We start from the raw sequence: 21,504 nt of genomic DNA, 5'->3' as shown, positions 1-21,504 counted from the left end.
CTATTGTAAAGTTGGGCTAATAATTATATCTAACTGCTAAGATTGTGAGTATAAAATTGATACACAAATAAAAAGATTCAGACAATCTTTTGGTAAATAACCATTCAACAAAAGCTATTAGATTTTGTTACTATTATAATATAGGTAAACCAAAAGGAAACATGGGGCCAAGATATTAACATTTTTTTTTACATATAACTGTCATCAGGTGTAACACCTGACAATGTATAATATTCTCTCATTAAGAATTATACTTGATAATAGGATTCTCTCATCAAGTATAATCAAAAAATGAAAATATGAAAGAGCTTTAAATTCATACAGAAAGACAAGGTATTCGTGGTATGCTTTACAATTAATGGGAAAGTCCTGCTGTGAAACTTTCCCTTATATAGTTTTTATATAGTTACACCATATGAAAATCTACCATTCCTTTGGTTTTCTTTTCCTATGGTACCCTTAAAGAATATAACTATTTTTTATAACTCACAATTCACACTGAAATGATATAAACTACTTCACAATAGACTTGTCTGAAAAGATGTGATTCAAGAAAATTCCAGACCAGAAACATCTAGGGTAAAAAGTTAAAACAAAATACAAACAACTAAAGAGGGGTATGTTCTAGGAAGGGGGGTACGTGAATATGTACCGCACTAAGTGTATAATCTGATTGACAAAGAATACTGGGGAAAATTACAAGGATGGCTGTAGGTTCTTGCCTTTCTATATATATGCCCTTGGGTAATCCCATCCTACATGGTTCTGGGCTTGGCCATGTGACCTACTCTGCCCCAGAGGATAATAGCATATTTGGTAGAAAGAGAGTCGTCAGAAAATGCTTGCACATTGCTGCTTCCACTCTCCTGTAGTTGGGGGAATCCTATAATTGCCATGGGAAGAAGCTCGGGAAAACCTGTAAAATGATGAGAGGCACAAGGCCCAGTTAAATAAATGGTTGTTATTTTAAGTCACTGTTTTGGAGTGATTTGTTACAAAGCAAAAACCAGTGGATACAAGTACAGACCAATGATGCATTTTTTTTTTAATCATGGAAAAGAAGCAGAATACCAAAACAATGAAAAAAGATGAATATGCTAAATTTTAAAAAAGGAGACAAAGCAACTGAATACCATTATCAGAGGAAAAAGCAGAATGATGCTTGCATTTATAGTAAATGCCTAATAGATATTTACTGAAATCAAATAAATGAAATATAGCATACTTTAAAAAGACCAGTAGGATCTGATAAGTTATTCAAAAGAGTATATGTCCTCTATAAGTGGCAAAAATAATTCCTCCCCTTCCCTCTGCAACAGATATATCTTAATGGAATATTTTACCCATTTTGTCATCACACTTTTTGAAAAATGATCAGTAGAAATTGGAAAGATTCAGAAAATTACTGAGATTATTATAAAGTGAAGAGAAATGGTCAAAAAATTATTGGATAGTTTGAAAAAAATTATGTGTGTCTAAATACAAATATCACCATGAGGGTGATCACCATTAATAATCATAATATATTAAAAAAACTATATGTGAAAAATGCTCTGCTAAGTGCCTACCATTATTTTATTTAATCCTCAATACAACCCTTTCAAGTTTGTGATATTAACCCAAATTACAAATGGGAAAACTGAGGCATATGAAAGTGAAGCAACGTGTAAGGAGGAAATAACTTAGCTCCAACTCCAAAAACCTGCAGTTCTTGCTTCACATGTATATTGTTTCAATATACGAGGATTTCAGTTACCACAGTTAAATTACACCAATTCCCTAATACCACAATTCAAATTTCAATTACCATGGTACATTAACTGTGAGTAAATGCATAAAGTACAAATTCCACTGCTGGTTTTTCAGTCCACAATTGCTACATAATTAAGAGTTATGCATCATGATTAATGACCAATCACATCACTCATTTCAAAGTCTGTGATGATTGGTCACTGCATACATCTGTTATTCAGCTCACACAGAAACAGCAAAAAGGTGGTTGTGTTGCCCCTTTATCTTCCAGTGACAAACCCGTGTGGACATTTTATAAAAATGGGTTTTGGAAAAGGAGAATTGAGGAACAAAGATGAATGCAGCAAAGAAATAAAGAGTGATAATGCGGAAGATAAAATTCAGCTCAAACACAAAGAGAGTTATAGAAGAAAATAGTGGACGATGGGAATGTTGACACAGCCACTGTTGAAGAGGTCCAGTTAGAAGAACTTTGAGAATGAACTTGTCAACGTAAATGAGGAAAGTGGTTGTGACCAAAAGGCTAAAATGTTCCAGAGAACATTATTCTGGCAAAATTACTGTAACTGCAGGAATGCTCAGAGATATTTCACACTGAGGATTAACATTTTATAAGCTGACCCAAACTAGAAAGTAGTATGACAATTCACCAAGGCACAGAAAAGATACTCTGTACTGTAATTTATGCGATGAGAAGAAAGCAACAAGAACAATTCAAATAACTACAGAGAAGTTTTATACAAAAAAATAAAACAAATTCTCAATGTTTCTAACATTTTAAAGCACAATGTACTAAATATCTGTTTTAATAGTTTTTCCATTCTTGGGGCACCTGGATGGCTCTCAGTTAAGTGTCCAACTTTGGCTTGGGTCATGATTTTGCCATTCATGAGTTCGAGCCCCACACTGGACTCTGTGCTGACCACCCAGAGCCTGAAGCCTACTTTCAATTCTGTGTCTCCCTCTCTCTCTGCCCCTCCCCCTTGCACGTGCATGTGTGTGTGTGTGAGCTTGTGTGCGTGCGCGTGCAGGCACGATTTCGCTCTCTCTCTCTCAAAAATAAACATCAAAAGTTTTTTAAGTAAAAAATTAAAAAAAATTTTAAAAAGCCACAGAACAGTTGAAATCATTGCAAAGTTCATGTAAGATTTTTCAGCTTGTACAGTTGCTTCTATGGTACTGTCCTACCATGCAAAGTGAAGACTGCCTGTACATCCTATTTACATTATACTATGCTAACTCACTAAATACATGAAAGGTTTTAAGTTGGGAGATTTGAAAGAAATGTTAGATCCCTTCCACAACTGATTAAAAAGTGAACTAAATCTATTGAGGAAATTGGCTAATTAAGAAAAAAGAAAACTTATATTGTCAAAGCTTATGGTCTGTGACATCTACTTCCTTAGAAGTCTTCAAGAAGGAAATGCACAATTATATCTCTTTTCTCTTTGACTTAGACACTAAAGTGAAAAGAAAAATTTAAGGAGGGACAGCTGGGTGGCTCAGTCGGTTAACCATCCAAGTTCGGCTCAAGTCATGATCTCACAGTTCATGAGTTCAAGCCCTGCATCAGGCTCTGTGCTTTGAACACAGAGCCTGCTTCAGATCCTCTGTCCCTCTCTCTCTCTGCAATGTCTGGGCTATAGTAGAAGACAAGCTTTCCAGGCACTTTCAAGCTAAAGACTCAGATACACTCAAGAAACATACATTTATATATATATATATATATATATATATATATATATATATATATATATATATTATATATATATATGTGTGTGTGTGTGTGTGTGTATATACACACACACACATATATATATAAAACAATATAAATAATTAATTGAAATTAGCAAAATGACTATCATACTCACAGAAGCTCAATGTAGCTTTCAGGGAAAGATGAGAATTGAATTAGACAAGCAGAAGCAAGGAACAAAACTCCAGGCACAGTTTGGCATAAACAGGAAGGAAGAAGAAAAAGGAAAAGACACAATCGATAAGAAGAGCAGGTTTGTCATCCCAGCAGCAAGTAATAAAGGGGGAAATATAACCATTTGTGCAGAGTCTTGAATATCAGGTTACTTGGAAACACGAAACAACAGAAAGTTTTTCATTAGAATATTGTTACAATAAAAAAATTCACGACAGGGGCGCCTGGGTGGCTCACTCGGTTAAGCGTCTGAATTAAGCTCAGGTCATGATCTCACAGTCCGTGAGTTCGAGCCCCGTGTCAGGCTCTGTGCTGACAGCTCAGAGCCTGGAGCCTGCTTTGGATTCTGTGTCTCCCTCTCTCTCTGCCCCTCCCCTGCTCATGCTCTGTCTCTCTCTGTCTCAAAAATAAATAAAAACATTAAAAAAGCTTTTTTAACTTACAACAAAGTAAGAATGAAACTATAATAACCTGGACTATAATACTGGCTGTGAAAATACACTGCATAAGATATATAAGGAATACAGAATGCAGAAGGGCTATTCACCAATATAATGAATGAATGAAAAAGGAAACAGAAATAAATATTGTAAATGAATAAGACGAGTAACTAGGAACAATGACCCTAAAAAGACAACTCAAAACATCAAGAAAGCTACTTGGCCTAAGGAAGCAAGATGACTTTGTTGGGATCCACTGAAAATGAGGAACCTTAGATCACTGAGAAGACATCACTTCTGTTTCCACTAACTACTGAGCAAGATCCTAGTGAACCCACTCCCACAAAGAAAATAACTACAAAATCTAGATACAACACAAAAATAACCTACCTGAAAGCACTGGAGAGTGAATAGAAGCCAACAGATTCTGGAGGAAGAGAGCTGTTAAGTGAGTTCCCAATCAGAGTGGTGACCAGGGTGACTGGAGCACTGTCATTCTGGCTGGGGAAATCAGAATACTGAAGCACAGGAAACCACTACCTGTGGCCAAGGAGGAAAAGAATCCCAGAAGGACAAGAACCAGAAAAGGGATACTCAAATTCTCTACCCACATCTTTGGCTAATCCTTGAGTAGCTCAAATAACGACAAAATATCTGTACTGAAACTAGAGCTGCAACTCAAGAAACAAAGTATGCAATTCTATTCTAACCAAGATAATAACCTGCCAGGGGCCCCTGGGTGGCTCAGTCAGTTGAGTGTCTGACTCTTGATTTTGGCTTGGATCATGATACCAGGGTTGTGGGATTGAGCCCACAATCTGAGCGTGGAGCCTACTTAAGATTCTCTATCTTCCTCTGCCCCTGTACCCTCTCCCTCTGTCTCTAAAAAAATAACAATTAAAATAATAACCTGCCAAACAACATCAATAACAATCAAAAACAATGAAAAACTCTCAAAAGAAAAGAACAAATCAACTCAAAAAGTAGTCAAATAAACCAATAAACATCAGGAAAAGAATAACAGGAAAAAACAGAGAATACAAATAAAATGGTACAGAAAAAAAAAAATCAACATCAATAATTACATTAAATGTTAATGAACACAGATTCCAATTAAAAGGCAGAGACTGAAAAAATTGATTTAAAAAGCAAGAAACAGGAGTGCCTGGGTGGTTCAGTCAGTTGAGCATCCAACTCTTGATTTCCACTCATGATATGAACTCTATGTTCATGAGATTGAGTCCTGCATCAGGCCCTGTGCTGACAGCATGGAGAATGCTTGGGATTCTCTGTCTCCCTCTACATCTGCTCCTCTCTGAGCTCGCTCACTTTTCTGTCTCTCTCTCTCAAAAATAAACTTTTTTTAAAAAGAAATAATATATATTGTCAAAAAAAGATGAATATGAAATGTAAAGACCCAGAGAAGTTGAAAATATATGGATAGAAAAGATACATAATGCAAAGAGTAAGAATTAAAAAACTGAAGTGGCTATATTAGAATCAAGCAAGATATACCTTACGACAATAATTACTACCAGAGATAAAAAGGGACCTAGCACAATGATAAAAGGATCAATTCATCAAGAACACAGAATAATAATAAAGTGGTATATGTTAATAACAGAGTTTTAAAAATTATGAAGCAAAAATTCACAATATTAAAAAAAAGAACCAATTCCAAAATCTTAGTTGTGGATTTTAACTTCTCTATTCTAACAATTGATGGAATAATTAGACCAAAAAATAATAAGTTATCAAAGACCTAGAAGACATCAATAGTATCAATCACCTTGAGTTAACTGATATCTATAGAACTACACCTAACAACTACAGAATACATATTCCTTTCAGGCACTCATAGCAGGTTTCACCAGGATAAAACATGATGGGCCATAAAACAAGCCCCAGTAAATTTTAAAAAGTTAATATCATGTCAATTGTGTTCTTCATCCACAATGGGATTAGGTTAGATATCAACAATAAGAAAACTTTAAAAATAAGAAATATTAGGAAATTTGACAATATACTTCTAAAATAACCCATGGATCAAGTAAGTACTGCCAAGGAAAATTCAAAACTATTCTAAACAGAATGACAAAATATGACATCAAAATTTGTGGGATGCAGCAAAAGCAGTACTAGCAAAGAAAATTTTGGCTTTAAGTGCTTATATTTCTTAAAAAAAGAAGAAAGGGCACCTGGGTAGCTCAGTTGGTTAAGCATCCAACTCACTCAGGTCAAGATATCACAGTCGTAAGATCAAACCCTGCATCAGTATCTGTGCTGGGTGCAGAGCCTGCTTAAGATTCTCTCTCTCCCTCTCCCTTTGCCCCTCCCCACAAAAAAATTAAATTAAAGTTTAAAAAAAAAAAAAAGATTTAAGGGGTGCCTGGGTGGCTCAGGCAGTTAAGTCTTCAATTCTTGGTTCCAGTTCAGGTCATGATCTCATGGTTCATGAGTTGAGCCCCACATCGGGCTCTGCACTGGCAGCATGGAGCCTGCTTGGGATTCTCTCTCTCTCCCTGCCCCTCCTCCACTCACTCTGTCTCTCTCTCAAAATAAATAAATAAATTTTAAAAAAAAGAATATTTAAGATCAATGGCCTAAGTTCTCATCTTAAGAAAAAAAAGGAAGGGGTGCCTGGGTGGCTCAATCATAAGTGTCCAACTTCACCTCAGGTCATGATCTCACTGTTTGTGGGTTTGAGCCCCATGTCAGGCTCTGTGCTGACAGCTCAGAGCGTGGAGCCTGTTTCAGATTCTGTGTCTCCCTCTCTCTGCCCCTCCCCCACTCACACTCTGTCTCTCTCAAAAATAAATATTAAAAAAAAAAAAAAAAAAAAGAGGGGCGCCTGGGTGGCGCAGTCGGTAAAGCGTCCGACTTCAGCCAGGTCACGATCTCGCAGTCAGTGAGTTCGAGCCCCACGTCAGGCTCTGGGCTGATGGCTCAGAGCCTGGAGCCTGTTTCCGATTCTGTGTCTCCCTCTCTCTCTGCCCCTCCCCCGTTCATGCTCTGTCTCTCTCTGTCCCAAAAATAAATTAAAAACGTTGAAAAAAAAAATTTTAATAAAAAAAAAAAAAAGAATAAGGAAGAGAGAGCAAATTAAATGTAAAATAATTATAAAGAAGGAAATAAAGAACAGAAATTGATGGAAGAGAAAATGTACAATAATATTCAAAATCAATGAAATTAATAGCTGATTGTCTGGAAAGATGAATAATATTGATAAATCTCTAAGCAGACTAATGAGATAAGACACAGAAATTAATTAATATCAAATTAATAACAGGAATGAAAGAAAGGACATCACTAAAGATCCTACAGAAATTAAAAGGATAGTAAGGGAATGTTATCAACAAATTTATAGCAATAAATTTGCAACGCAAATTAAATGTAAAAATTAATGAAACAAACAAAATACCAAACTAAGAAGAAACAGAAAACTTGAATGGTCTTATATCAATCAGAGAAATTGAATTCATAATTAAAACTTTCCCACAGAAGCGTCTGGGTGGCTCAGTCAGTTGAGCGTCTAACTCTTGATCTCGGCTCAGGTTATTGATCCTGAGGTTCATGGGGTCAAGACTGGCATCAGGCTCTGTGCTGGCAGTGTGCAGCCTGCTCGGGATTCTTTCTCTTCCTTTCTCTACCCCTCCCTCCCCCTCAAAATAAATAAATAAACTTTAAAATATAAAAAGATAAAAATAAAACCTTCTCAAAAAGAAAACTACATGCAATTATGGCTTAATTGGTGAATGCTACCAAATATTTAAGAAATAAACAATGCCAATCCAACAAAAACTCTTTCAAAAAATACGAGAGAGAACACTTCATTGTATGAAGCCAGTATCACTCTGATACCAAAATCAAAGACATCATCAGAAAAGAAAACAGATCAATATCTTTCACAAAGATGCAAAAACTCTTAACAAAATTATAGCAAATCATATCCAACAATATATAAAAGGGATTAAGACATAATAACTAAGTGGTATTTATCCCATGGAAGGCAAGCTTGGCCTAACATTCCAAAACAGAATCAATTTAATTTATGATATTAACAGACTAAATGAGAAAAAAATTATAATTTCAATTAATGAAGAAAAAAATGACAAAATTCAACACTCAGTCATAACAGAAATTGAAGGGAACATCCTCCACCAGATTAAGGACATAATTCTCAACAAAGAAAAGCTCAATGCCTTCCCACTAAGATCAAGAATGAATAAGGAAGTTTGCTGTCACCATTTCTATTCAGAATTAGACTGGATATCCTAACAGGTACAATGGATCAAGAGAAAGAAATAAAAAGCATATGCAAAAGAAAAAAAGACCTGTCATTCCTTACAGGTTATATGATCATGTGCAGAAAAAATCCTAAGGCATCTGCAAAAAACCCCACTAGAACTTGATAGTGAATTTAACAGGGTCACATGATACAAAGTACAAAAATACATTCCATTTCCATATACTAGCAATGAAGAAATAGAAAATAAAAATTTTTAAATCGATTTATAATAGCATCAAGAAGCAAAATACTTAGGAATAAATTTAATAAAATATGTACAAGACTGAACACTAGAAACTATAAAAGGTTACAAAGGAAAATGAAAGAAGGACTAAATAAATGGGGACAGATACCATGTTCATGATTAGAAAACTGAATAAAGTTAAGGTGGCAATTCTTTCCAAACTGCTCTAAAAGTTCAATGCAACCCCATTAATTTCCCAGGAGGCTTTTTGAAAAAATTGAAAAAGTTATGGTTTCATAACTTATATAAAAATACAAAGACTGATAATATCAAAAACAACCTAGGAAAAGAAGAATAAAGATGAAAGACTCAGGGGAGCCTGGATGGCTCAGTCAGTTAAATGTCCAACTCTTGATTTTGGCTCAAGTCATGATCTCAGTTCGTGAGATCAAGTCTCATGTTGGGCTCCAAGCTGACAGCAAGGAACCTGCTTGGGATTCTTCCTCCCTCTCTACCCCTCCCCAACTCAAACATGCATTCTCTCTCTCTCTCTCTCTCTCTCTCAAAATAAATAAACATTAAAAAAAAAAAGATGGAAAACTCACAATATCTGATGTCAAGACTTACAATAAAGCTACAGTAATCAAGACAGTGTGCATTTAGGGCATAGGATAGATAGGTCAGTGGAACAAAATAGAGACCAATAATAGCACCATACTTTATGGGGTCAAATGATTTGTGACAAAGGCACCAAAGATCATTCAATGGGGAAAGGATAGTCTTTTCAACAAATGTTGCTGGAACATGATTATCTATATTGAAAAAATAATAATAAATCTTGACCCCTATCTCGCAACATACCGCAAAATTTACTTGAAATGAATCAAAGACCGAAAGGTAAGAACTATAAAAATTCTAGAAGAAAACCTAAGAAAAACTTTATAACCCTGAGTAAGATAAATATTTCTTAAACAGGACACGAAAAGAATGAACATAAACAGACAATAGCTAAAAGGCAGTTGGAGATAACTATCATAATTTGGTAATAACACTGGGCTTATTCTTTTCAGAGGCTTTCATAACCTCTTTTGCAGCCCATAACACACCAAAATCATTTCTCATTCAGACAAAATAGACACAAATAAAAGACTCTATCCAATCGCTGGAGCCCTGAGATATTTACATAAAAAATTACCATAGAGGGATGCCTGGGTGCCTCAGTTGGTTAAGTGTCTGACTTCAGCTCAGGTCTCACTGTTCGTGAGTTTGAACCCCGCATCAGGCTCTGTGCTGACAGCTCAGAGCCTGGAGCCTGCTTCAGATTCTGTGTCTCCCTCTCTCTCTGACCCTCCCCTGTTCACACTCTGTCTCTCTCTCTCTCTCTCTCTCTCTCTCAAAATAAAATAAACATTTTTAAAACACTTTTTTTAATTACCATAAATAGAAATTAGAATTAATGTTTTCCCTAATCACACTAGACAATAATGACATTTCAGAAAAAGACTTCAAAAGCCAAAAAGATTTTAATGAGAAAGTTAGAAAAGCCAAATAGGAAGACCAATAATAGCCCCACACTTTTATGCTCAAATGATTTGTGACAAAGGCACTAAAGATAATTCAATGGGGAAAAGATAGTCTTTTCAGCAAAGGAAAAAAAAATTGATAAAATTTCAACAGACATATCTTTACAACAAAACAGTACAACTTAACCTTCTTTTATATTGTAAGTATATTCCTAGAAAACTAAGTATAAAATAAAGTTTTTATGAAATGGAAAGAATTTATACAGTAGTGGAAATTTCTTTATAAATTAATTTTATTATGAATCACATTGTATATGAAAACCCTTTCATGATTTCAATAATAAAAACTAATTTACATGTTACATAATTCTAGATATTCCTAAATTAGTTTTCCTTGAAGCCAAATATGGAGCTGAAATATTAATGCAAATGGTAAACATAGAACAACTTCACTTATCATACGGGGAAAAACATCAGAGACTAAGACTTGATAAGATTACCTTAAAAGGTTGATTTGTTTTATCTATCATCATAAAAGTGCACCTTTTTCAGCTATTTTGTGTGTGTGTGCTAAATCGCAAGAGGGTGACAAAAGAAAGTAGAATGACAGAAAAAGGAAAAAGATGAAAGTTTTAAAATGTTCACAAATATAGGAAGGACATAAAATAAGTGGATCCAAAAAAGGAAAGAATGGAAATACTTAATTTGAGAATTAAGCTATTTATCAGGCTCGTTGCAATCAACCACAGGTTTAAAAGAAAAAGGGAAAGAGAAAGAGAAGACACATGCCAAGCTTTGCTAGAATAACTTACTTACTTGTACCTTCAATAAAAATGTCACAATCATAGCTATTATCTATCAAATGCATACTATGTACAAGTAACAAATTATCTCTGACTCTTAAATGGCCTCACAAGATAGGTATTATTATTCCATTTATCTTAACCCTAGAGAGGTTAAGAAATTTACCAAAAGCCAGACAAAAGAGAGCCATTAACAAAAGAGAAGGAATTTGAACCTGGGTCTGTCCTTTGAAAACAGCATTCTAACCCCCAAGTGGTGTCCTATAACAATTTTTTAAAATAGATTTTGTTTGATTTGCAGCAATTATAGTTACAAAACAACTCTGTTAGGGAATTACACAATACTAAACAATTCATGAGGCAGCAGCAATACTGGAAATTCCACTGAACGAGGCCAAAAGTACCTACCACAGTTAAAGTATAAATTAATATAACTATAGCATTAATAAGACAGTAAGAATATTTTTTAAATCTCTAGCAAATATCCATGAGCCTTTGTTAATGCAACAGAAAGCCAAAAATGGTATCAAATGGTTTCGTGGCTCAATAAAAAGGATCTCAAACACTTCAGCACATCTTAATGGGGGTTAGACAGCAAACAGGCACACTGAAAATAAAGTATATACAAAACAAAGATCATTCAAACCTTAAACTATCCAAGGGAACATAGATAATTAAAATGATGTATTAGGAAAAAAAGTTTTTCTGGTTAAATACCATTCTGAAAACAAGCAATGATTGACAGAATAAAATTAATTCTTTTAAATTCAAAGAAAAAAAACATCTCCATCTAAAACATCTGTGTAAAAAGGAGATGTGGAAACCTATATATAAATGACTAAAATGTATCCTATCAAGAAGCTGAGTAGAAAAAAATTTCAAATTTCAAACATACAGGAAAAGAATTAAACTTGAACATGGAGAGCACTATTACAAAGCATAAAAAAGGAAGCCATTCACTAGCATACCAGCTCAATGAGGCCATTCAACATTTTGCTGAAGTACAGAGTATCAAAATATTAACAACTGCAAATTCAATGAAATGTTACATTAAAATAAGAAATCAGCACAAAAGATTCTGTGAAAGTAAATGAAATTTCTACCTTTGGCCATTTGGGATTGAGAAGTCGAGCTTTGATTGCATCGTCCAGTGCCTTGTCATACTGCTGGATTTTCATATAGGCTGCAGATCTATTGCTGTATAAGATGCAGTTCTGAGGGTCAACAGCCAGGGCTTCATTGTACAGAACAATAGCTGTATGAAAATCTCCATCATGACAGGCCTGGTTACTCTGACGAACTTTCTCAACAAATTCAGCTTTGCTCAACACTGGTCCATCAGGACTTCTCCGACCAATAGTCTTAGCACCAAAGAGAGGAATCTACAAACAAAGAAACTTTGTCAGATAATCCAGAGGGTTTCTTTGTCTGAATTTCAAGAGAAGAGGGACATTCTGGGGTGCCTGGGTGGTCCAGTTGGTTGAGCGTCTGACTTCGGCTCAGGTCATGATCTCACGGTTCGTGAGTTCAAGTCCCTTAATCTGGCTCTTGCTGTCAGCGCAGAGCCTGCTTCAGATCTTCTGTCCCCCTCTCTCTCTGCCCCTTCCCTGCCTGTGCTCTCTCAAAAGTAAAAATAAATAAATAAAAGAACATTCTTCATGGTCTGCTTTATATAGTAAACTTTTGTAGCCTGAAAGTTAATAACCTTTCAAAGAAGCAGCCAACATAGTACTTTGAATGCATATATATATATATATATATATATGCATGCATATATATATGCATATATATATATACATATGTATCTGTTTTATATATGTACATATAGTTATAAACATACATATTTAGGGGTACTTGAGTGGCTCCGTTGGTTAAGCATCCTAATCTTGATCTCTGCTCACGTTGTGTTCTTGTGGTTCATGAAATCGAGTCCTACATCAGGCTCTGCACTCACGGAGGAACTTGCTTGGGATTCTCTCTCTCCCTCTCTCTCTGCCTCTCTCTCTCAAAACAAACTTTAAAAAACATGCATATTTATATTTATATTTTTTGGATTGACAGAATGACTGAATAAATGAATGAATGAATGAATGAATGAATGAGTGAATGCAAAAGAATACTTAGACTTTTTCCTGGCAATTTACAGTTCTACTAAGTGAGGGTGCCTGGCTGGCTCACTCAGTAGAGCATGAGACTTTTGATCTTGGGACCTGAGTTAAAGCCACATGTTGGGTGTAGAGATTACATACACACATGCATAAAGTTATTTATATTAAGGGAAAAAATACAAATACAAGTCAATACAGAAAACATGATCTAAACTATATTAAGATAGTTGCACTCAGAAAATGAAATAAATGATCAAAATAATAACTATGCTAAGTTATCTCTGGATATAAAATTATGGGTTATCTTTATTTTTTTTTTATTTTTTTAATGTTTATTTATTTTTGAGAGAGAGAGAGAGAGAGGAGGGGTGGGGGCAGACAGAGAAGGAGACACAGAATCTGAAAGAGGCTCCAGGCTCTGAGCTGTCAGCACAGAGCCCAACGCAGGGCTTGAACTCATAGACCGCGAGATCATGACCTGAGCCGAAGTCAGGCACTCAACCAACTGAGCCACCCAGGCACCCCAGAGTTACCTTTCTTATCCAAATGTTATACAGTAAGTATATGTGAGTTCTAAAATTAAAATATTTAAAAAATTTAAAAACATAAGTTTTAATGTATCAATGAATCTTTTAGACTGACAAATTTGGTAATTGGGCTTCTACCATGGAATTTCAAAGACAAACACCAGTTTTTGGAAATCACCAAAAAGAAAAACAAAATATCTGCCGTAAACTGTATCTTGGCAATTTAAGACCCGTTTTTTATGTTGATTTCTTCCAAATCATTAAGTTTCCTATGACTTAATAACACTGACCTTAAAACCAAAGGGAGTGAATGAGTCAAACGTTACTTATTTTTAAAATAGGAAAATTAGGAACTGCATCAGAGTGCCAAGAGAAGAAACTTAAGACATCAGTATCCAGAGAGACAGTTTGCAATTCTAAGCAGACTTGCCCTGAGTACAATTAAAACAAAAAGTGTAAAGTATAATTTTCTTCCTCACGTCTTTCTTTAAGACTAAGTCCCTCCATTCAAAAGAACACAGGGGTGCCTGGCCGGCTCAAGTGGTAGAGCATGTGACTCTTAATCTCAGGGATATGAGTTCGAGTCCCATGTTGGGTATAGAGATCACTTAAATAAATAAATCTTAAAAAAAAAAAAAAAAGAGGACAGATCTGAGATGTAACACAACCAATACTTAAAAAGTACCAGACTCTTCACAGAGGACAAAGGACAAATTCCACAGAAAGGAGGAAAAAAGCAGAGCTAATCTTCACACAGACAATTACTATTTTTCCTGTTTACAGGAATATCATGAACTAGATTTCCATGACAATTTGAAACATTAAAAATATTCTTGGGGCACCTGGGTGGCTCAGTTAGTTGTGTGTCCGACTCTTGGTTTCCAGCTCAGGTCCTGATCTCACAGTTCGAGAATTCGAGCCCTGCATTGGGCTCTGTGCTGGCAATGCAGAGCCTGCTTGAGATTCTCTCTCCCTCTCTCTCACTGTGCATTCTTTCTCTCAAAATAAAATAAAATTTAAAAAATAATAATAATAAAATATATTCTAGAAATGTCCAATATCAGTGTTCAAGTTATATCTCTCAACTTCCTCATACTGGAAGTGACAAACCAAGATTGTATTCTGGTTAGTCTGTTGTTGCTGTTTTAAATTATGATCATGAAACATACCGTTTGAAAATTAACGGACTATGTAACATTTACCAAACAAGGATTTTCCTTTAAAGAGTCTTGATTCTTAATTTTTTTATCCACATCATCAAACCAATGTATTGAGGTACTGACAATGTACAAAACTGATTTCATTTTGGAAAATATAGTCATCAGGAGTCCAAAATAAGGGCAGTACTAGCCATAAGTTATGAAAACCAAATCTATATTTGAAAACTCAAGGGTATGACATAAAAATATAAATAACAGCCTTTAACAGTAAAATGGTTAGCTTCAAATGTAGCTTAAAAGTGAAAAAGACATGATCCTACTATTAGAGCATCCCCTCCCTACTTCTCAGAGTAATAATTTGGTTCAATGCCAACACAAATAAGAATCAAATTAAGAAAAGTTCTGCATTCCACTACCTCCATATACAGTAATATAAAGTAACATTTCCCAAATTATGCACCCCTAAGAACCCTAGGTCCTCACGATACTTGGAGGAACAAGGAAAACGAGTTTCTGCTTTAGTGGAAGACCTCAGAGCTTTTATTTTACACACTGTGAATCTGAGACAGGAGATACCATACATATGAGATCAAAGGATCTTTTTGGTAGAGTATGTTCCCAGACAGGAAGTTGCTAAAACTCTGTTATAAACTAGAGCGCCTAGCTGGCCCAGTTGGTAGAGTATGTGACCCTTGATCTCAGAGTCATGAGTTCAAGTCCCATGTTGGGTGTAGAGCCTACTTAAAAAACAAACAAACAAAAACCCTCTGGTATAAACTACTAAATAAAGCCTCTGAGAGCAAAGTAAAACACCATGGAAAAGTGCTAGTGCAGACAGATTATAAATACTACATTATAAATAAATACTAAATCACCACCACCACATGTCCATAAATTTAAAAGAAAAAGGCACTCTAATAAGTGTCCACAGAAGCTTCTAAACTGTCAAACTATGCCTGTTTCTAATAAGCTAGTTATGGTGTTATCCTTAGGAGGCTAATAAATAGCATTTTGTGTACGGTTAAAAAAAGGAGTATAATCTACCTAGTTCCTCTTTATCTTCTCTGCTATTAATAAACTTGGCATGACAGAGAGGGGGGAAAAAAGGCCCCTGCATGTATTTCAGATTATATATACAGTACTTGGAACAACTGGCCATATTAAATTCAGAAACAGAGTGGATAGTACCATGGAGATCTTAAAAAATAAAATCAAATTTCAGGGCTCCTAGGTGGCTCAGTCGTTAAGCATCTGACTTTGGCTCAGGTCATGATCTCACAGTTCGTGAGTTCAAGTCTCTCGTCAGGTGAGCTCAAGCCCCACTTCAGGTAAAAACATGATCCCACTTTGGGTGAACCCCACTTATTTCTCTCTCTCTCTCTCTCTCTCTCTCTCTTTATCCCTTCTAGGATTCTGTCTCTCTGCCCCCTCACTCACTTGTGCTCTTTCTCTCTCAAAAAATAAACTAAAATAAACTTCTGAATCACTAATTTAGTTAGATTCACTGATTATAATATTCTTTCTTTTCTCATATATTTCCAGTATTTACAGTTTAAGGATGTCAACAAATATTAACATGGTCGATATTTTTCAGTGATCCTCTGACAAACTCATCTTGAAATGATAGTGGCAATAACATAAATGAAATAGGCTCAGAATACTCAGCCACGTACAATTACTAAACTGTAATAGTTCCAGACCAGTTATAAATTTTGAGCATTCAAATGATACAGAAAAATACTTATCATCCTTTATATCAAAAAATGATACATGAATCAAAGAATTAAATGTTTAAAATAAACTATTAAATTATTAAAATGAAATATAGAAGAATTTTTTATCATATAAGCTAAGGAAGGCCTTTCTAATTATAACACAACCTAAAGACATAAAAGACATAAATCTGACAACATAAAAGCTTTAAATACCTAAGTAAGAAAAAATAAATTTAAAAAAAGTGAAAATATGAGTAACAAATCAATTTTAAAACTCTCTGCAACATATAATAAAAAGCTAATTTTCTTACTATATAAAAATCTACAAATAAAAAATCCAATGGACAAAGAATATGCACAGGCAGATAAGAAAGGAGATCCACATGGCTTTTAAGCACATTTTTTTTAATGTGTGATTTCAGTTTTTTTGTTTTTTCTTTTAAAGTAACCTCCAGGTCCAACATGGAGCTTAAACTCTCGAACCTGAGATCAAGAGTCACGTGCTCTACCAACAGAGCCAGCCAGGCACCCCATGACTTCAGTTATTTTAAAAGAAAATTAAACCTTGAGATATTATTTTTCTTCTCTCATACTAATGGAAAAAAATTATCAGTACATTTTCATAGTAAGGGGAATAAAGAAAAAGTTACATTCATACATTGTTGATGGAAGTGGTAAATGATATGATTTCATTATAGAACTAAGGAATAGTTACAAAAGGTACGTATCCTTTGAATTCTAGAAATTTTTTCCACGTCTGATAATTTATCCTGAAGTCACATTTACCTATGTAAGCAAAGTCACATATGCAAGATATTCATAACAGCATCATTTGTATTAGCATGAGGTTAGAAATAACCTAAATGTTAGACAACAGAAAAAGTTTTCATTACATCAAAATAATCAGATCAATAATTGACACTACAAACCCAGCCAAAAGAATGAGGCAGGTTTTACATACTGATATGGAAAAACAGAAAAGAATCAAGTTGCAGAACAGCAATACAGAATATGTTATATCCCATGAAAAAAGGGGTGGGGGGAGGAAATAATACATAAACATACATACAGTTACATGCTTAAATATATATGGACTAATTATGCCGGAAACGATACATAAACCAGTAGAGTAACTGCCTCAATAGAAAATTATTTCAGGGGGCGCCTGGGTGGCGCAGTCGGTTAAGCGTCCGACTTCAGCCAGGTCACGATCTCGCGGTCCATGAGTTCGAGTCCCGCGTCGGGCTCTGTGCTGACAGCTCAGAGCCTGGAGCCTGTTTCCGATTCTGTGTCTCCCTCTCTCTGACCCTCCCCCGTTCATCTCTGTCTCTCTCTGTCTCAAAAATAAATAAACGTTAAAAAAAAAAAAAATTTTTAAAAGAAAATTATTTCAGGACTGGAAAGGATTAGGAAGGTACCCAACATTTCCATTTTATACTATCTGATATTTTACTATATGCATATATTAGCTTTTTTCAAAATATGAAAAAAAAACCTCTGAAAACAGAGCATAGCTTACTATTATATATTAGGGCACACACACATATATATATATATATATATATGTGTGTGTATATATATATATATATATATATATATATGTGTGTGTATATATATATATATATATATATATATATGTGTGTGTGTATATATATATATATATATATATATATATATATATAGTTGTAGAATCTGTTCACTTTCTAAGTATGTCTGGATGAGAAGACAAAAGGGAGATACAAAACCAGCCTTTGTCCCCTGGCCCAGAGCTGCATGGCCTACAGGAAGGGGGCTACCACTTTTTAAGTCTTACAAAGTTATTCTCCACTCACCAAGTTATTCTTATGCCTAGAGAGTAGGACCTTTTTTGAATTTACACCAAAGTCCCATATGGATAACACATATTAGTTGTATATTTCAAAAACAAAATAGGTTAAGACAAAATCTCACTGGAGAACTGACCTTAAAATAAAGAATTCAATGTACATCCCAAAACTAAACTATATAATACCTCAAATTAGCAACTTTGTGGATGGGTTTACAAGATGTGACATAACAAATGGCAGGATTAATAAACTGGAAGAAAAGTCCGTAGAAAATACCCAAAATGAAATATACCCAAAAAGAAAGGGGTGGGGGAGAAAGTAGGTACACAAGAGACATAATAAGAAACATGCCTAAGAAGTCTAACACACCTACAGTGAAATCTCAGAAGAAAGAGAAGGAAGTAGAAGCAATATTTGAATACCTCATGACCAAGAATTTTCTAAAACCGATGAAACACAACGCATAGAATATTGAACCAACTGTTAAGAACTTCATTCAACCCCAAAATAACAAAAAAACTAGACCTACACAAATCATGGTCAAACTCCTAAAAACCAAAAACAAAGAGAAAATGTTAAAACAGATAGAGGACAGGAAAAGACACATTATCTTCAAAGCTTAACAGAAATGAGGGAAGATGAAATAGCTAACCTAAAAGTCTATACGCAGAGAAAATATTGTTCAAAAATGAAGTTGAAACAGGAGCCATCATACAGTGCTGGTAGAATTTTAAATGGTAAAGTTACTCTGGAAAACGGTTTGTCACATCCTCAAAAAGTTAAACATGGAGCTATCATATGACCCAGCAATTCCACTCCAAAGCATTTACCCAAATGAATTGTTGTGTTCCATACAACTTGTACACAAATATTTACAGAAACATTATTTATAAAAGCCAACAACTCAAATGTCCATCAACTGATGAATGAATAAACAAAATGTGGCATAGCCATACAATGGAACAATGAAAAGGAATAAACTGACACACATGAGCACATGGATGAATCTTTTAAAACACTATGTTAAGGGAAAGAAGCCAGAGACAAGGCCACACTTTGTATGATTCCATTTATATCAAATGTCCATGAAAGGCATGCCCATTGAGACTGAAAGCAAATTACTGGTTGCCAGGGGGCTAGAGGTAGGGGAAAATGGGTGACCCAATGAGGGCTTTTTTTTGAAGGTGATGGAAATGTTCTGGAATTAGTGGCGATGGTTGTGAATATACTAAAAAAACACTGAATTGTATGCTTTTAAATGGTGAATTTTATGGTATGCTAATGTATCACAATTTTTCAAAAGGTAAAATAAATATTTGTACAAACAAACCAAAACCAAAGGAATGCATCAACAATAGGCCTTCACTAAAAGAAATATTGAAGGAAAACAGAAATGTAGTAAGAAAGGAATAAAAATAATAATATGTTATAAATAAATACTATTATTCTAACTATAATTACTTGTGAAGTTTAAGATAGATGGATAGATAACACAAAATACAGGAGGTAATTAATAAATGGAGATCAATAACAAAACATGTTTTATGTCAGACCGAGAAAGTCATTATGAGAAAGCATGTTTTCTAGAAATTATAAAAAGTATAAGCTTGCCACCCCACAAAATGCTAATAGTTCATAACTGTTTACTTCTCTATTTTCAGTAAAAATTCAGGCTTTTTGAAGGCTTTAAATTTTAACATATGCAATTAAAGCCACTAAGTTTTGCAGAAAAGGAATCTTCAGAAAAGAATTTTAAGCTGGTTATGACTGGCTAAGATTAGAATACATTTAATTAAGCAAATGAACTTTTTAATATATTTTTTACTTTTTTTCTTTGAGAGAGAGAGACAGAGACAGAGCACAAGAGGGGGAGAGAGGCAGAGGGAGAGAGAGTAACAATCTTAAGCAAGATGCACACTCAGCGTGGAGCCCAACACAGCACTCAATCCCACAACCCTGGGACCATGACCTGAGGAGAAATCAAGATTGGATGTTCAACTGACTGAGCCACTCAGGCACCCCAAGCAAATAAGCTTTAATATAAAAAGTAAGTTGGTACAAAATTAGAATTTGGCTGTCTCTCTGTTAAAAGGACAACGTTTTCTTGGACTCTTGGTCTGCTCTTGCTAAGAGAGTATGAAAGATTTTTCTTCACCTCTTAACGTAATCTTCAGAGGAAACAAAGATTGTGTGTCCTGGCAAAATAATTTACTGTGTTGACTTTATCAGGTGTTTAATTACTCAAGAAAGCTGAATATTCTCTATTTTTTTTTTAATTTTTTAAAATGTTTATTTTTGAGGGCGCCTGGGTGGCGCAGTCGGTTAAGCGTCCGACATCAGCCAGGTCACGATCTCGCGGTCCATGAGTTCGAGCCCCGCGTCAGGCTCTGGGCTGATGGCTCGGAGCCTGGAGCCTGTTTCCGATTCTGTGTCTCCCTCTCTCTCTGCCCCTCCCCCGTTCATGCTCTGTCTCTCTCTGTCCCAAAAATAAATAAAAAACGTTGAAAAAAAAATTTTTTTTTAAATGTTTATTTTTGAGAGAGAGGCAAAGAGCACGAGTGGGGGAGCAATAGAGAGAGAGGGAGACACACAATCTGAATCAGGCTCCAGGCTCTGTGCTGTCAGCACAGAGCACGATGCGGGGCTCGAACCCACAAACCATGGGATCATGACCTGAGCCAAAGCCAGGCACTTAATCAACTGAGCCACTGAGGTGCCCCCTAAATCCTCTCTGTTAAAAGAGCTATGGTTTTTTGGTTTTTGTTAGTTGGGTTTCTTTACAATGAGGTAACTTTCTGTATTTGCCTGCAAGTCTTTTATGGTCACTATGCTTAGATGGATAACTGTTGTTTCACAATAACCTACCTGACCAAGTATTTTAAAACCTTTGATATTTTTGACAAACTTCCCCAAACCAAATCCTAAATGGAGTTCTTTTAACTTTGGGATTTTTCAGAGGGTCTCTGGAATATCTCAAAAGATTTATTCTCTCTCTCCTTCTAAAAAAGGTAATGTTAGGGGCGCCTGGGTGGCGCAGTCGGTTAAGCGTCCGACTTCAGCCAGGTCACGATCTCGCGGTCCGGGAGTTCGAGCCCCGCGTCGGGCTCTGGGCTGATGGCTCAGAGCCTGGAGCCTGTTTCCGATTCTGTGTCTCCCTCTCTCTCTGCCCCTCCCCCGTTCATGCTCTGTCTCTCTCTGTCCCAAAAATAAATAAACGTTGAAAAAAAAAAAAATTTAAAAAAAAAAAA

At 35.3% G+C, this 21,504-nt stretch overlaps 1 protein-coding gene across 2 annotated transcripts in view; it reads right to left on the bottom strand.

Annotated features, from left to right (window-relative positions):
* Window positions 1–21,504, bottom strand: part of TTC28 (tetratricopeptide repeat domain 28) — a 636,432-nt gene that overhangs the window by 584,061 nt on the left and 30,867 nt on the right. For both annotated transcript variants that reach the window (XM_043558040.1, XM_043558041.1), the window contains exon 2: window positions 12,024–12,302. In XM_043558040.1, coding sequence (XP_043413975.1) covers window positions 12,024–12,302 — 279 coding nt within the window. The remainder of the gene's footprint in view (window positions 1–12,023; window positions 12,303–21,504) is intronic.

Source organism: Prionailurus bengalensis, chromosome D3 (genome assembly GCF_016509475.1).
Source record: "Prionailurus bengalensis isolate Pbe53 chromosome D3, Fcat_Pben_1.1_paternal_pri, whole genome shotgun sequence".
NCBI classification, from domain to species: Eukaryota; Metazoa; Chordata; class Mammalia; order Carnivora; family Felidae; genus Prionailurus; species Prionailurus bengalensis.
Note: the sequence above shows the minus strand (reverse complement) of the source record. Positions and strands in the feature narration are given on the sequence as shown.